The sequence below is a fragment of the Pholis gunnellus genome (assembly GCF_910591455.1).
Source record: "Pholis gunnellus genome assembly, chromosome: 9".
Taxonomy (NCBI): Eukaryota; Metazoa; Chordata; class Actinopteri; order Perciformes; family Pholidae; genus Pholis; species Pholis gunnellus.
Genome location: NC_136535.1, coordinates 26695132 through 26713246, shown reverse-complemented (window position 1 = coordinate 26713246; position 18115 = coordinate 26695132). Strand labels below are relative to the sequence as shown.

The 18115-nt window shown below is 40.3% G+C and overlaps 1 protein-coding gene across 4 annotated transcripts in view; it reads right to left on the bottom strand.

Moving 5' to 3' along the window:
• Positions 1 to 7418: 7418 nt before the first annotated feature.
• Positions 7419 to 18115, bottom strand: part of LOC306700573 (fibroblast growth factor 12-like) — a gene marked incomplete at its 5' end in the record, with an annotated part of 24523 nt that continues 13826 nt past the window's right edge. For 2 of the 4 annotated variants that reach the window (XM_079165626.1, XM_079165625.1), the window contains 4 exons: positions 7419 to 7751; positions 8831 to 9029; positions 10378 to 10481; positions 11999 to 12106. In XM_079165626.1, coding sequence (XP_079021752.1) covers positions 7591 to 7751; positions 8831 to 9029; positions 10378 to 10481; positions 11999 to 12106 — 572 coding nt within the window. In that variant the 3' untranslated portion in view covers positions 7419 to 7590. Of the gene's footprint in view, positions 7752 to 8830; positions 9030 to 10377; positions 10482 to 11998; positions 12107 to 14425; positions 14696 to 18115 lie in introns of those variants that run through there. The other 2 variants (XM_079165623.1, XM_079165624.1) reach the window with 2 other exon arrangements.

Here is an 18115-nt window from a genome sequence, read left to right as displayed (position 1 = left end):
AGGCGACCAATCACAGAGCGAGGAATCAGGTCAAAATATGTAAATGTTTCACTTCTAAATGTCACAGGAACGAGGTACTAGTACCACAGAAATACTCCCCCACAAATACATGCGCTGCTTTCAGAATACATTGAAGTAAAAGTACACAAGTATCAGCATCGTAATACACGTAAAGTACTCATTCTGCATATTAATATTATAATATAATGTAATATAATATAATATATTTATATTTACATATCTAATAGGCACATGTCTCATGTTATTTCTGATGTCATGTCTCCCCCTGGTGGCTTCAGTCTGTAACTACATGTGAAGATCGCGCTGATATTCACAATATCACAATATGACTTTATATATATAATAAAAACTTCCTAACAAACCCAAAACCTTTCCAGAGCTTTAAAAACCTGTTTCAGAATCAGAATCAGAATCAGAATCAGAACCGTTTATTGCCAAGGAAGTTTGCACCAACAAGGAATGTGTGGTGCGTAACATTAAACAATCAACAACAGTCAACACAGTGCAGTTTTTTTAAATTTACAATAAAATATGAAATAAAGTGCGCAACAAAACAGATACAGGACTGTAAGACAAGTGAATGTAAGTGAAATGTTAAAAGTGTCGAGTGTAGGGAAATTATTATGATTTAACTTTAAGGCTGAGAACTAAAAAAATAGTTTTATGTTAAATTTATGGATAAAAATAACGTCATAAAACGCTCCTTCACAGTAAAAGTCCTGAAGCTATTTCACAATAAATGTCTTAAAGCTCCTTCACAATAAAAGTCCTAAAGCTGCTTCACAATAAATGTCTTAAAGCTCCTTCACAATAAAAGTCCTAAAGCTGTTTCACAATAAAAGTCCTAAAGCTGTTTCACAATAAAAGTCCTAAAGCTGTTTCACAGTAAAAGTCCTAAAGCCGTTTCAAAGTAAAAGTCATGAAGCTCCTTCACAATAAAAGTCCTAGTAAATAAAGGGTGTGTACTGTGAAGCAGCTGTAAAGACGAAGGATGCTGATTTATTTGGTCTCAATCTACATTCACATGTTTTCTTTTTCTCTTTAAAGAGTTTGTTTAGTTATTTGTCTGCTGGACGGTTTTCATGGAGTCAAAGAATAAAGAACGATCGTCTTTCTTCTTCTGTTGCTCTGATGTCAGTCGAGGGTTCTTTGCAGCAGTCGTGTTTTTTGTGTCGCTCTCTCGTTAAAATTGGATGAAGCTCTTAAGTGTCTAAAGTGGAAACCAGCCTCATATATATATATATATATATATATATATATATATATATATATATATATACTGCAGCAGAGTGTTTGGAAGCTCTGTGAGCTTTTAGCTTTTAGTCCGTCCAACTTTGTGTTCTTCACTTCAGTTCAAGAATAACAAGAATAACAAGAGAGCTTTGAAAAAGAAGCAAAAACACAGAAACAAAACAAAACAGACTCTAGCTGCTGCTCTGCTGTTCAGCTTTTAATTTGAAATTAATACAAAAGGAAACAGAATAAAAACAGGTTACCAGCAAAACATTCCTTATATTAAATACTGGATTTTCATTTTGTTCCTCCTCCCTCCGGAGCTCCTGGTTCTGGGTCTGTCCACGGTGGACCGGTCTCTGCTGGAGTCTGAGCTGAAGGAGGTTCTGGTTCAGAATCCGACCCGGTGGCTCCGATGACGAGCATCAAGAACAACCCTATAGAAACAGACCATCTCCTCTCTGATGGAGGTCTGATAGAGGACCAGGACTACGCTGAGACTGGTTCATAGAGGATCAGGACTACACTGAGACTGGTTCATAGAGGATCAGGACTACACTGAGACTGGTTCATATAGAGGATCAGGACTACACTGAGACTGGTTCATATAGAGGATCAGGTCTACACTGAGACTGGTTCATAGAGGATCAGGACTACACTGAGACTGGTTCATAGAGGATCAGGACTACACTGAGACTGGTTCATATAGAGGATCAGGTCTACACTGAGACTGGTTCATATAGAGGATCAGGTCTACACTGAGACTGGTTCATAGAGGATCAGGACTACACTGAGACTGGTTCATATAGAGGATCAGGACTACACTGAGACTGGTTCATATAGAGGATCAGGTCTACACTGAGACTGGTTCATAGAGGATCAGGACTACACTGAGACTGGTTCATAGAGGATCAGGACTACACTGAGACTGGTTCATATAGAGGATCAGGTCTACACTGAGACTGGTTCATATAGAGGATCAGGTCTACACTGAGACTGGTTCATAGAGGATCAGGACTACACTGAGACTGGTTCATATAGAGGATCAGGTCTACACTGAGACTGGTTCATATAGAGGATCAGGTCTACACTGAGACTGGTTCATAGAGGATCAGGTCTACACTGAGACTGGTTCAGGACCAGATAATGAATTAAAACCATCAACAGGAATAAAAAGTCGACTCTGAATCTTTTATTTCGTTCTTTTTTTATTTTTCATCCTGCTGCGTATTTGCGATGATGACTTTTTATTATTTTTCTAGTATATGAAGCGTTAATATGAAGGTGTTTCAGAAAAAGGTGCAAACATCAGCAAACAAAGAAAGACGTTCCAACATGGCGACCAACCAGAGGGGGCGGGGCCTCCAGAGGGGGCGGGGCCTATGTCGCTCCGTAATGGCATCATCATTATGCGCCACGGTCGTCTCCGTGAAGCAGCAACGGGTGTTTTTGGGATCAAGTTACAGAAAGAGTGGAGCCGGTGGACTCACCAGTTATGTATATATATATACGTATATATATATACATGTATAAACATGTGTTTATTTAAGTTATTAAGACGTGAAATCTGATTAAAAAGCGAGTCGACCGGCTGCTCTCCGTATAATTAAAGACTTTAATCTACTTCTGAGTCTCACGCTGCCTTCAGGTGACGTTGGAATCGCCGTAAATACGAGACGAGCCACGTTACGCGGAAATTTGTGTAATTCCCAATTTCCGATCAATAAATCGATATCTGTCATAAGTCTTTGTGCTGTTGATCAATAACAGTTTGTGTCGAAAAATAATATTTGTGCTGAAATGATGTTAATCAGCAGAAAGAATTATTATAGTCCGATTCAAAGCAGAAAACTTTACGCGCACGTCGACGTTACGACACAAAGATTTTGGCCTGTTTTTGTTGACGGCCGGCTGAAATCAGAAATTAATCAAAATCATTTTTTCACTTTCTATATTTTCTTAAAATTGAAAAAAATGATTTTATTATTTTCCATTACATGTTTTATAATAAGAACTTCAAGGTCACATTTTCTGATTTACATTTTCTTTATCTTATTTATTCATTTTATTCTTATTGTCTGTTTATTTTCAGGTATTTTTAGACATGAACTCACAAATGTGATAAAACTAAATAAATGAAAAAAGAATGAATCTAAACTAAATAAATATAAATTATTCAACTATCGTAAATTAGGAATCATAATGAACATTTTTATTAATATACGCAAAAATAAAATCGGTCTTAAAATTATAATTTCGTTCTTTGAATCCTTTAAAATAAACTAACAATATCTCCGTAAACGAGTTCCTACAAACGCCTCGTGTCTGACTTTTCCATGATTTTCTGACGTGACCTGAAGGCAGCGCTGCTGTTTTATAATATATAATGTATATAAATAATAAACAGAAGTAGATGAGATAGAAAAGACTCGTGTTACAACATTCCTGTCGAGTGTTTTGGTTTCACTAACATGAAAAAACAACATTCAGAAACATTCGAACCAGAGGAAGAAACACGTCGACGGTTTCTGTCGGTTCCACCAAAAAAACACAAAGAACCTCAAAACTGGAAGACTTTCTCAGAGGCAGTACGGTGGATTGTGATTGGTTCGTTCCTTTTCCTTCCATCAGTCCATCTGTCCGTTTGTAACCATAAAGAAAAATCATAAATCTCAAGAGAAGAAAAAATAAAAAGGGGCGTGGCAGCCAATCAGAGTCGACCTCTGTAACTCCGCCCCCTCGTTCATTTCAACATGGCGGCAGAAACAGTTTAAAGACGGAGAGCACGCGTCAGCTGTCGGACTAAATAACGTCTCTGATTCTATTTTTGTTTAAAAACGTTTTAATTCTTAATCTGTGTGACATAAAAACATTTTTTTATAGTTTTCTCTGTCTTTTATTTTGGCGGGTTGGTTCCTGTGTCAGCTGATGGGAGGTGACCAAGTTTCCCAAAAATGATCTTGGCGAGAATTTCAAACTTTTTGCTTGTTTGTTTTTCTGCAATAATTCTTCTTTTCTATTATCTCGACTTGTTTTGTTTTATTTCAACATTTCATCTTCAATCAACACTTTTTAATCCTTAACACAAGATAATAATCTTTTATTTCTGATTTGAGATGTGGAGACTTTTAAAACACAAAGTCACAACTTCTTAAAATACATTTTAAAAGTGTTACCTGAAAAAAGGACCGAAACACTTTCATAGTGTTCTTAATAACAAAATAATAAAAGGTTGAATTTTCTCTGAACTTCCATAAAACAACATTTATTCAAATCAAATCAGACGTCTATTAATATTTCACTGATTTAAAGTAAAACCTGTGCAACATAGAAACAATATGGCACCAATGATACTCTGTACTACATGAGCTTTATACAATACATTATTATGATTATTAATATTATTATAAAGGCAGTGATAGAACAGGCTTATTACATGAAACAGGAAGTGGAGGTCGACTGGTTGATCTTTGTAAACTGAGAAAAGTCGAGATGCTATTTTTTGGGAAACTCGGCCGGTAACTTGTGAGAAGAGTAAAGGGTTTAAAGAGAGAGAAGAAGAAACGACTCGTTATTTTACAACTGTTTACAGGAAACCACTGCTCGGTGTCGTGAGGTCGGAGTGAAACAAGCTCACAGTTTTTAAGGGCAGTGCTTTAAGGGCAGTGTTAAAACATGTCACCCAATATCCTCTCATCGGCCGACACCTGAACGCAACACGGAGAGGACGCTGATGTCCAAACTGTAAATGTGGACGAGTTTTAATTCATTTAATCTGCTTCAACTACAGCTACTCAAATAAATGTACCACAAAACATGACGAAGCCGTCACATTTAAGGACTTCATTACCCACAAATCTGTGTTTTTAAAGAAACAGAGTTTAGCCTTTAGAGACGTCACTTTAACTGAAATCAATGTGTTCTATGTGTCGTATGACTTGTTGACTGATAACATCTCAGTTTGTAGCAGTTTTGTTCTTAAACCACTAGCAGCGACGTCATGATGACATCAGCGTGCTCTCTGACTCCGCCTCCTGCTGAAAGCTCAGAGAGATCAATACGAATACAAGAACAACATCTAATATTTAAATCATGTGGAGATTCAAATAACTACTTTCTTTGTGAGACTCATCAATCAGTAACTGCTGTGATCATCGTTCCATTTCACATCAAAACTTTCCCCCACGACAACGTCAAGTGAAAGGAACCAATCACGTCGTCTGCTTGTCAAAATAAATGAGCATGATCGCAATCAGTGAGTCAGAGCGCAGCGTTTCAGACTCCATCAAACAACAGGACGGGTCTGAAGAACGGGGAAACAAAAAAACATACTTTTTACGTTGTGTCGTACACAAACGTATCGTATCAAAACATATCGTATTGTACGGTAACGTACATAAACGTATCGAAACGTATCAAACCGTATCGTAACATATTGTACCGTACCATATCGATACGGTACGGTACGATACGGTACGTATTGAAACATATCGTATCTTGTATATTGCCTCGTATCGTCTATCGTATCGTATATCATAGAACTGGACTGTTCGGTAGCAGACACACTTCAGTCCTGTTCAGACCGGATCACAGTTACACAACTCAGCTGTTAGTGTCTCCATAAATCATTCAAACCCCCAAACGTCTGCATGTTCTTTTAGAAAAAACACATCGCATCCTATTTCTGCTCAGTCCCTGAACGCAGCACGAAGACAGGAAGCAGGAGCTTCTCCTTCTCTTTTAGGTTTGTGTTCTTCACATTCCTCATCATCTTCATCTTCATCATCAGATTTTAGATCCAGCAACTTCCTTTGAGAGACAATCTATCAGAAGACCAGCAGTCAGTGTCCTGAAGACACCAGAGACTCTAGAGACAGAAGACCAGCAGTCAGTGTCCTGAAGACACCAGAGACTCTAGAGACAGAAGACCAGCAGTCAGTGTCCTGAAGACACCAGAGACTCTAGAGACAGAAGACCAGCAGTCAGTGTCCTGAAGACACCAGAGACTCTAGAGACAGAAGACCAGCAGTCAGTGTCCTGAAGACACCAGAGACTCTAGAGACAGAAGACCAGAGAAAATACTCTTTTTTTGGAGAAGGAAGTATAATTCTGTCCTCAGCTGTGATGGTTTGCAGGTTACTTTGTCCCGTGTTTTGGGTACAAAATACAAACATCTATATTTGCAAATCATAAAGAATAAAGATCATAACTCACCTAACATCACTTCACCACCTCCAGACCAATCATGCCGAAGAACTCGTCAACGATATTTTGAAGATTTGAGTTTTAATCAAAGATCTGAGGTCCAATGTTTTAAGACTCTTGATAATCTTTATTATTTGCACCCTTTCCCACTTTATATTGCAGCTGCAGCACAATAATATTAGTATATAATAATAATTATGGAGGGTTATGTTCTAGATTTACATAAAAGCAGTACATCTGTTTCTTTAAATGTGTGCTTCTCTTGTAGAAACCAAACATGTTGATGGATTATCTCTCTTAGTTTCAAGTCTTTTCATAGAAAGTAACAGGAAGTGATTTCTGTAAAAAGCTGATGGATGATTTTAAAGCTGCAGGAATGTGAAGATCATGCAGATAAATGTAACGTTAATCTGCACAGAGACGTTTTAGAGACCGGCAGCTCTGATGGACGTATTCAAATCACAAAAACTTGACCCGGATCACCGGGCAGACCTGGTCCTCCGTCCACGAAACCGAACCCACGACCCCAAAGAAACAAAACGAGATGTGCAGCGGACGAAGACGGAAAAAAAAAACACTCTTCTCTCTGATTGGACGGAACAACACGCGGAAGAAGAAGAAGAAGAAGAAGAAGAAGAAGCGCGGTGTGTCGAAAGTGCGAAAGTTTTTGCATTCATTAAGAAATGAAAGGAAGTGAAAGTTTCTACATGGCTTAAAGCTTCAGAGTTCTCAGCGCTCGCTCAGCTCCGAAAAACATCTCGTCATCGTCGTGACGGCAGTGATGATGATGATGATTACAACGTGGCGATGAAGAGCAGGTGTGCTCGCCTCCGGGCGCCGTATCAGCAGGGCTTTTTGCATAAAATGTAAATCATCATCATCAACGTCCTGATTTTTTTTTTTTCATCTTCAAACAAGCCCCTCCCCCTTTGCCCCCCCACCCCTCCTCCCCCGGCACATTTTAAATATTCAATATGAGCAGAAGAAGATTTTTCCCGTTTTTTTTATGATTTTAGTTTTTTAGCTTGTTTTGTTTTCTTTGTTTTTGTCGTCATCGTGGTTGCTGCTGAACAGAGGGAGTGTTAATGGGAGTTCGCCTCCTCCTCCTCCTCCTGTAGGGGGCGCTGCAGGCTATGATCCGTCCCGCTCTGTGAGGTCATCCTCCTCCTCCTCCTGCTCCTCCTCCTGCTCCTTCATCACCCTCCGCTCCTCGCTGTTGATCGTTGGGCTCCGCGACGACTTCAGCAGCTTCTCCTCGAGCTCGTGGAGCGACGGCTCCTTATACATGCAGACTGAAGGGGGGGGGGGGTTACATCACAACATAAACATCAACTAAGAAGTTCAAATAACATACAATTCATTAACCTCTAACCATAAATATACACAATGATATTACTGCCTGTTCAAATATATATTCAGTCTAGTTCATTAAGACTGCATGGATGAGTACTGCCAATATGTACATCTACATATTGTTATTAAATACAATTATATGTACATTATGTACAAATATATTTATTATATAAAGGTTTTTTATTTTACTTACAAATATATCTTCACTTTATTCAAATATATGTATATTATATACAATTATATTAATATTATTTACAAATATATTTATATTATTGTACATATAATGTACATGTACCTGTAACACACAGTGAGGGAGGTCAAATAACATAAAGAGAGCTGGAGAGGTTGAAGGAAAAGGACGTGGAGGAAGAGGAGAAGATGGACAGATGGACAGGAGGAAGGGGAAGGTGATCTTTGACTGATATTTTTAAATGAAGCTGGGGGAGGAGGGGGGAGACAGAGGGAGACACAGAGAAGCTGAAAGCAGAGACGGAGCTTCATGTTCCCCGTTAAACCTCCATCTGTGATATTAGAGCTTCAGCTTGTCCTCAAACTCAGAGGAAGTTCCTGTAGGACGACCTCAGATCTCTGAGTGAAGATCCACTCACCATGAGTTCAGGTGCTGCAGCTAATAAACTCACCATGAGTTCAGGTGCTGCAGCTAATAAACTCACCATGAGTTCAGGCGCTGCAGCTAATAAACTCACGATGAGTTCAGGTGCTGCAGCTAATAAACTCACGATGAGTTCAGGCGCTGCAGCTAATAAACTCACCATGAGTTCAGGTGCTGCAGCTAATAAACTCACGATGAGTTCAGGTGCTGCAGCTAATAAACTCACCATGAGTTCAGGTGCTGCAGCTAATAAACTCACCATGAGTTCAGGCGCTGCAGACGATAACGTTGTTATTGTTCTCTTGTGATGCTAAGGTGCTTCCAGTATTTGATACTACGCTAGGCTAACCAGGTACTGAGACAGCAGGTGATCCTCAGGTGTGTGTGTGTGTGTGTGTGTCTCACCTTCGATGGGTCTGGGGACAAAGTGTGAGCAGGGTTTGGTCTTCTTCACTCGGTTCCCCTTCATGATGACTCCGTCCTTGTTGAGGCCCAGGAACCAGGCCCGGCCCGACTCGTGCTGCCGGTACTGCGTGGACGAGTAGATGACGTAGTAGTTCTCAAACACCGACTCCTTAAACTTACACTCTGATGTGAACACATCCTGAAACACACACACACACACACACACACACATACACACGCAGAGTGGGGACATCATGAACAAATGAGGACACTGATTTTTTTTGTAAATCTCACATCTGTCAGTTACTTTATACACGTGAAAATCAACACAGAAACAGGAAGTGGACTTTCAAAAGTCCACTTCCTGTTTAAAACGAGGAATATTTTTATGTCAAAGAACATACACTCATTTATGTTGAGAAAATGTATGAAGTTTAAAACCTGTGTGATATGTTGATATTGTTCAGGTTCTAGGATCGTTCTTTGGAGTTGTATATGTATATATATACATATACATGTATATATACACATATACATATATATATATATATACATGTATATGTATATATATATACATATACATGTATATATACACATATACATATATATATATATATATATATGGGCAAGTTAACGCGTTATTATCGCATTAAAAGATAACAAATATACTGCTCGTATTTTGTTTAATTTATTAACTAACCACTAAAAATTGGTACCACAATAAATATAGAACATTTCCAAGGGGCTGAGGGGCGGTTAGCGTCTTGGAATAATATTGGAATAACGGGAGTAGTAGCAGTAGGGTCACCTCACTATTACGGTTCCTGGACATGAACATTGAATTTACAACAAACAATCTTTTAAACAAAGCTTCCTGTCTGACAGAGAAAAGCTGCCTGAGGTCGCCTCTTTCCTGTTTACACAGATCTAATGTATCATCTTCATCATCCCTCTCTTCCTCCATCTCGTTTCTTATGCTGCGCACAAGGCGACTGAAGAATTGCATTTTAAAGTTTTATGGAAGAAGCAGACATGAATTATTGATGGAGGACGGACTCAGTGAGGCGAAGCAGCAACGACGAGCTGGTTTACACTGTAGACTGATCGGGGTCGTCCTGTTTATTATTATCATTATTAACTGTTAGTAATAGTTTCTAAACTAAACAGAGTATTTCATGTACCACAGTGATGACGCATATGTGGAATGTTTGTATTTGCTGCAGCAAAATACTTCAGTTTAAACATAAATAGTCTAAGAATTGTAAAACTTGAATCGAATAATTACAAAAATACCACTGAATACCACTATGTCTAATTCACAGTAAAAGTAAAAGTCTACTTAAAAAAAAGAAAGAAAGAATCCATTTATTCTATTCAAGTCTGTTCAAACAGGTGCAACCAGGGACGTCTTCACTCTTTAATTTAAATGTTAAATGTTTTAGCACAAGATCCTAAAAGTTTATCACACATTGCATATTTTACTGCTAGAAGCCGGAAACCTCCAAAACAAAACGAAGACAGACGGGCAGACAGACAGGTTCTCTTACTGATGTATAGAGGAATCCCTCTGCGTTCATGGCCACGTAGAGTCCAGCCTTCACCCCCTGCATGGCCACAACCCTCAAACCTACTGGGATCAGATTAAACAGAGCTACAGGGAGAGAGAGAGAGAGAGAGAGACAGAGAGAGAGACAGGGAGAGAGAGAGAGACAGAGAGAGAGAGAGAGACAGAGAGAGAGACAGAGAGAGAGAGAGAGACAGGGAGAGACAGAGAGACACAGAGAGAGAGAGACAGAGAGAGAGAGAGAGAGAGAGACAGAGAGACAGAGAGAGAGAGAGAGACAGTTGGTCACTGCAGAAGGTCAAATGTACCTTAATACAAAAATGAATTTGTTTCCTTCAAACTAATCAAATAAAAGTCTTATAAACTGAAGTGAATCCATCTTGTGCTTAAAATAACTAAATATATCATTTCTGTGTGTAACTCGACAAAAATCAGCACTTTGGTTTAAAATCCATCTACAGCCGGCTGCATGAGACGCTTCCAGCTGATAAACTGAGAGAATAAAAGAGAGAAAGAGAGAAAGAGAGGGGGAGACAGAGGGATGAAGTGATGGGGGGATTTAATCCTCGGGGACAGAGAGCTGCAGTGTGGGTGAGGATGAAGAGGAGGAGGTGGAGGAGGAAGAGGCCTGTAGCGATGGCTGCTGTTAATCCTCCTTTATTTAACTCAGAGACAGAGAAAGAGAGAGAGAGGGAGAGAGAATGAGGGAAATCCAAAACATCTCCTCCTCCTCCTCCTCTTCTCCTTGTCCTCTTTTTTTGCTTCTCGTTTCCAAACCAAAGGATTTGAAAGAAGCAGAATCTGTAATCCGGAGCTCATCCAGCGGCTCATATCTCACGTCTTCCATCACCGACACTAGAATGTGTCGGATACATTTAAATCACGTCTCTACGCTTCTATCAATATATATTAAATATAAGTTTAACATGTTCACTGTATCACACACATTGAAAAACTCTGATCGGTAGATGTAATTCTTAAACTCAAACTGAACCTAAAATTCTTAAAAGCTTTATGAATATTTACAATTTTATATATTTATATATGATATTACATTTAATTATATATCATATTTAATACATAATTAATAATAATTTACATTTGCACAAGAGAAAACATGTAGAATAGAATACAAACAAACAAAAGAAGAACATTTTGGAAACATTGTAGAGAAGCTGCTGCACTAAATGAATTTTATCAGCAACCTCTTCATCAAACACTGAGGTCACTGCTGATGAAGATGACGAGGACGATGATGACAACAGGAAGTGTAAACCAAAAAGAGCTTCTTCTTCCCTGTGTGGACTCTTCTTCTCTTCTTCTTCAACGTTTCAGAAGCATTTCTACAAAAAGGGATTATTACCGGAGTCTGTTTCTGTAACTTGTCTCAGCTCCATCGTTTCTCTTGAGCCTCCAGGTGAGCTCATATGTAGGTAGGGCTATTTTAAGATCTACTCTGTTTTCACCTCCTCCCACTCGTGTAGTTTGTAGAGACTTTTAAAGCCGACATCAGATAAAATATATATGTGTGTTCGTGTTGTCAACACAGAGGCCATCGAGACGAGTTAGAAGCTTTGAATTAAAACTGTCTGGTTGAGACTCACTGTTGTCGCTGTTCTCGTCCTTGTTTCCACTGATGGCTCCATCGGGCTGCATCTGCAGGTAGAAGCCCTGCTCGCTGAAGAGACGCGTCACGATGCCCTTCAGCTGCTCTGAAACACAACAACAACAACAACAACAACAACATCAACAACACACACTTAGAAACAACAGAAAGACTGCAAACACTCAGCAGGTCTGAGATCAGTGCTGCAGACCATCATCCTCATCTATCCACTCTGAACACATTTATTATTCATATGATCTCCTCTCATCCACTGTTATCACACTTCATCTCCTCTCATCCACTGTTATCACACTTCATCTCCTCTCATCCACCGTTATCACACTTCATCTGCTCTCATTCACTGTTATCACACTTCATCTCCTCTCATCCACCGTTATCACACTTCATCTCCTCTCATTCACTGTTATCACACTTCATCTCCTCTCATCCACTGTTATCACACTTCATCTCCTCTCATCCACCGTTATCACACTTCATCTCCTCTCATCCACCGTTATCACACTTCATCTCCTCTCATTCACCGTTATCACACTTCATCTCCTCTCATCCACCGTTATCACACTTCATCTCCTCTCATCCACTGTTATCACACTTCATCTCCTCTCATCCACTGTTATCACACTTCATCTCCTCTCATCCACTGTTATCACACTTCATCTCCTCTCATCCACCGTTATCACACTTCATCTCCTCTCATCCACCGTTATCACACTTCATCTCCTCTCATCCACTGTTATCACACTTCATCTCCTCTCATCCACTGTTATCACACTTCATCTCCTCTCATCCACTGTTATCACACTTCATCTCCTCTCATCCACTGTTATCACACTTCATCTCCTCTCATCCACTGTTATCACACTTCATCTCCTCTCATCCACTGTTATCACACTTCATCTCCTCTCGTCAATGTGGGACAGAAGCTGCTGAAATAGAACACAGAGAAGCTAATGTGGAGCAGGCTGCTGTGCTACTTAACCTCCACACTGAGAAACAGACAGACGTGTCCAAAAACACTCCAAAACAAAAGAGACAATAGCTCACAACTTCACAGTAAAAGTCTTAAAGCTCCTTCACAGTAAAAGTCCTGAAGCTGCTTCACAATAAAAGTCCTGAAGCTCCTTCACAGTAAAAGTCCTAAAGCTGTTTCACAATAAAAGTCCTAAAGCTGCTTCACAGTAAAAGTCCTAAAGCTGCTTCACAATAAAAGTCCTAAAGCTGTTTCACAATAAAAGTCCTAAAGCTGTTTCACAATAAAAGTCCTAAAGCTGTTTCACAATAAAAGTCCTAAAGCTGCTTCACAATAAAAGTCTTAAAGCTGCTTCACAATAAAAGTCTTAAAGCTGCTTCACAGTAAAAGTCCTAAAGCTGCTTCACAATAAAAGTCCTAAAGCTGCTTCAGAATAAAAGTCCTGAAGCTGCTTACTTCCTGTATTTTCCTGAGGGAATCTATCTATAAGTGCGAGTGTTACACTGTTTGAGCAGCTGTGAGTCTGTCAGGTGAAGAAGAAGAAAACACTTCATCACAAGGTGTTTCCTGAACTGAGATGTGACGAAGACGACACTTCCTTTATCTGAATCTCCAGCTCTCAAATATCAATTCAACAAATAACATCGGAGAACGCAGTTCACTTCCTGTTTACTGCCCCACATGTGACATCACCCATTGGTTTTTGGACATTTTGAAGCCTTGAGTTTGGAACTTTGGACGTCGCCATCTTTTTTGCAACCAGAAGTGACACAAGAGGGCGGAGCTAAGAAGGCAATCAAAATGTTACAAAAAACACTGGGAAAGGGTTAAAGTTTGAAGACGAAAACACGGACAACACCGTAGTACCGACCTGTCAATCACCGTGTAGCCCCGCCCCTAAAGCATCCCCTGCTTTATGGTCTGTGTGACTCTAAATGGACCATCATTTACTAAATGAACATCATGCTGTATTGAAGAAGACTTGAAACTAGAGATTGAGACCATAAACTCATGTTTACAATGTTTACTGAGGTAATAAATCAAGAGAGAAGTAGAGTCATTTTCTCATAGACTTCTATACAACCAGAGGAGTCGCCCCCTGGTGGACACTAGAGAGAATGCAGCTTTAACACGTGAAGCTGTGACGTTCTCAACAGGAGAACGTTTGTTAAAATCATGACCTCCATCGTTCACTAACAACAAAGTAGTGAAATAAATGTTAACGATTTGATGAAAGATTAAAAAAAAAAAGACAAAGTAGTGATGTTGAGGTTGAAGTGACTCCAGCAACACGAGTCCATTTCAGCTCGTTACATACATTTCAAAATAAACTTCCGTCTTATCAGGAAACAACTTAGTTCCGTTTAGATAAAGATGTTAAAATACTTAGGGTTAATACAAGATGTTTGTTTGTGTAAAAATAACTACAGAAGTTTCAGGTTCTAATTCTTTTATTTTGGTAGTAAAAGCTGAGTCAGCAGTAAACGGGGTCCTCGTGAACCCACCTGGTTTCCGTCTGACGGGTCTTTTCTTTCCGCTGCAGAAGCGGACTTTGCTGAAGACGCTGAAGATGTGTCTGTCGCACAGAGACCTCGGGTCTTTGGTGGGACTCGTGCGTCTCTTGTTGGTGGCGACCTTCTCGTTGTTGGACTCTCGGGCCTGACGCTTCTGTCGGATCAGGGAGCTGGCGATGGCCGCCGCCATCTCCCCCCCGAGAGGAGGGCGGAGCCACCGGGGGGAAGATATATATATGTGTATATATGTATATATGTATACCTGCTGCTCGGGTCCTTTGAGTCTCAGAGGACGCTCGGATAGTTTTAGTCCTAAACTGGTGACACAGAGTCTGTTTACAGTCGCTCCATCATGAGGAACTGAATCCAGACCCCTCAGAACAGCTGATATTTACATTTCTATGTTCATAAGAGACGCTTAAAGAGTTATTAAATGCTTCAGAATGACAGAAAGTTAAATCCTGTGTGTTTGAAGCGTTTTAGTCCGACTGTAGACGTCATTTCTTCTTCAGGTGACTTTTCCCCTTGAGTTCACATCCTGTGGCCTTTGTTTTTACAACGACTAATCATCAATCACAAGAAACCTCTAAAACCGTTCATGACATTCTGCAGATGAAGAATTATTAAATATGATACTTCAAATAAAGCAGCAGTTCTAAAAGTGAAGTCGATGTGAGCCTCTAATTCCTGATTCAAAATGAAAACCTTCTTCTGAGTCTTTACGGCAACGGTTCAAACGCCACAAACGGCAGCACGTATCGGTGAAGAAACCACAATGCATGCTGGGTAATTTATCGGTTTGCATCTCAGGCTTTGTTAGGCTCTCCGATAGAAGCACATGGAGCTGATGGATTCTCCGATGACTCGTCTTCTCGTCTCTCGGGATGTTTGGTTCGTCTTCATCTTCAGCTCATCAGATACAGAAACGTCTTCAGAGAATAAAAATCCACGACGGTCCAACAAACCAGACGAAGTTCCAAATAATCCCAGAGAGAGAATCCAGAAGACACATCGACTCTATTCTGATTCCTCCTGCCTCATCCTCTCCTCCTCCTCTTCCTCCTCCTCCTCTCAGCCTGAGAGATACTGAATGTGATGAGAGAGAGAGGGGGGAGAGAGAGTAAAGAGAGAGAGAGAGGAGAGAGAGAGACAGAGAGAGAGAGTTAAGAGAGAGAGGAGAGAGAGGAGAGAGAGAGACAGAGAGAGAGAGTTAAGAGAGAGAGAGGAGAGAGAGAGAGGAGAGAGAGAGACAGAGAGAGAGTTAAGAGAGAGACAGAGAGAGAGAGTTAAGAGAGAGAGGAGAGAGAGAGGAGAGAGAGAGAGAGAGAGTGAAGGAGAGAGTGAAGGAGAGAGTGAAGGAAAGAGAGTGTAGGAGAGAGTGAAGGAGAGAGAGTGAAGGAGAGAGTGAAGGAAAGAGAGTGTAGGAGAGAGTGAAGGAGAGAGTGAAGGAGAGAGAGTGAAGGAGAGAGTGAAGGAGAGAGAGTGTAGGAGAGAGAGTGTAGGAGAGAGTGAAGGAGAGAGAGTGAAGGAGAGAGTGAAGGAGAGAGAGTGTAGGAGAGAGAGTGTAGGAGAGAGTGTAGGAGAGAGAGTGTAGGAGAGAGTGAAGGAGAGAGAGTGTAGGAGAGAGAGTGAAGGAGAGAGAGTGAAGGAGAGAGTGAAGGAGAGAGAGTGTAGGAGAGAGTGAAGGAGAGAGAGTGTAGGAGAGAGTGAAGGAGAGAGAGTGTAGGAGAGAGAGTGAAGGAGAGAGAGTGAAGGAGAGAGTGAAGGAGAGAGAGTGTAGGAGAGAGAGTGTAGGAGAGAGTGAAGGAGAGAGAGTGAAGGAGAGAGTGAAGGAGCGAGTGAAGGAGAGAGAGTGAAGGAGAGAGTGAAGGAGAGAGTGAAGGAGAGAGAGTGTAGGAGAGAGTGAAGGAGAGAGTGAAGGAGAGAGAGTGAAGGAGAGAGTGAAGGAGAGAGAGTGTAGGAGAGAGTGAAGGAGAGAGTGTAGGAGAGAGAGTGAAGGAGAGAGTGAAGGAGAGAGAGTGAAGGAGAGAGTGAAGGAGAGAGTGAAGGAGAGAGTGTAGGAGAGAGAGTGAAGGAGAGAGTGAAGGAGAGAGAGTAGGAGAGAGTGTAGGAGAGAGAGTGAAGGAGAGAGTGAAGGAGAGAGTGAAGGACAGAGAGTAGGAGAGAGTGTAGGAGAGAGTGAAGGAGAGAGTGAAGGAGAGAGTGAAGGAGTGATCATTCCCATGAGGGGATCTAGTCCTGGACCCGTCTAGTCTGGTTTTCATCAAACCGTCTCTGCAGCCTCGCTGTGATCAGAGGAACCACGAGATCTGCTCTGAGATCAGTGATTCACATGTGAAGCTTCAGAAGAGACGACAAAAACCCTGAGAAATCAGCTGGAAACGTGTAACAACATGCTAGCATCCTTCTGACTGGTTATATAACTATACAACTATATACAACTATATATAACTATATATAACTATACAACTATATATAACTATATATAACTATATATATAGTTATGGTTCTGTTAGAGTGCTGCTCGTCAATAACAGAGTAAACCGTGAAAATGTAGTTTTTTAAAAGGCTAAACGCAAACATTTGAAGCAGAATATTTCATGTTTTTCTAATGATTTTTATTCTAATGCTTTTTATTTTAATGCTTTTTATTTTAATGATTTTTATTATATTTATTTTTACGCACACAGCAGCTGAAGAGTTAACCCAGTTATATATATTATTATATATGATGATGGCATTTAAAGACTTTGGCATTTAGCTTAATTAGCGTTAACAACCGCATATTCATGAGAGTCATGATGTCATCGTTTTGTAAACGATGACATCATGACGAACACACACAGATGTTAACAATGTGACCTTCTGTTCTGGTTTTCAAGATGAGTGAAGACAACGTCTCCTGAAACCAGTGACCTGATGAAACGCTCCACGCATTGTGATTAAACTCAATATGTGGAGCCTTTGATGTTAAAAACTAATCCTCCTCATCTAATCACTTAGTCTTTGGGCCCTCGAGGGCCGACGAGTCCGGCAGACTCAAACCAAACTCAAACCACTAACACGAGTGGAACGTGTTAGTGAACGCACCGCAGAGCTGAATGTAGGCCTGAACTCCCTGAAGAAACAACCAGGTCATTGTCTTTAATTACTGTGTATTTGTGGCCTCGTACCTGGAGGATCATCTTCATCTTCATCTTCATCATACACTCTGGTCATCAGCTGCATCCAGTCAGTCCGTCTGCTGCTTTAAAGGATGACTTTAACCTTAAATGAACCGTTTGTATATCAATAACTCACCCTGTGGAACCTTGAATTCTTCAAGAAAACGTTTTCCTCTCACGACTCCACGGCGAGCGGAGAATTAAAAAACAGAGAAAACTCTTGATGGTGACCGACCGTGAACCAAGACGGTGACCGACCATTATTATTATTGATATTATAATTATTATTTGTATTATTAAATGTAGTATCATTATTATTATTGAAGTTATTATTACGTTTATTATCATTAATATTATTATGAGACAGAAGGCCATGGTACCAGTGCTGCACATAAACAAGGACTGAGGAGGATCACAGGTGGACCAGGACCTATCCTGAATAATGT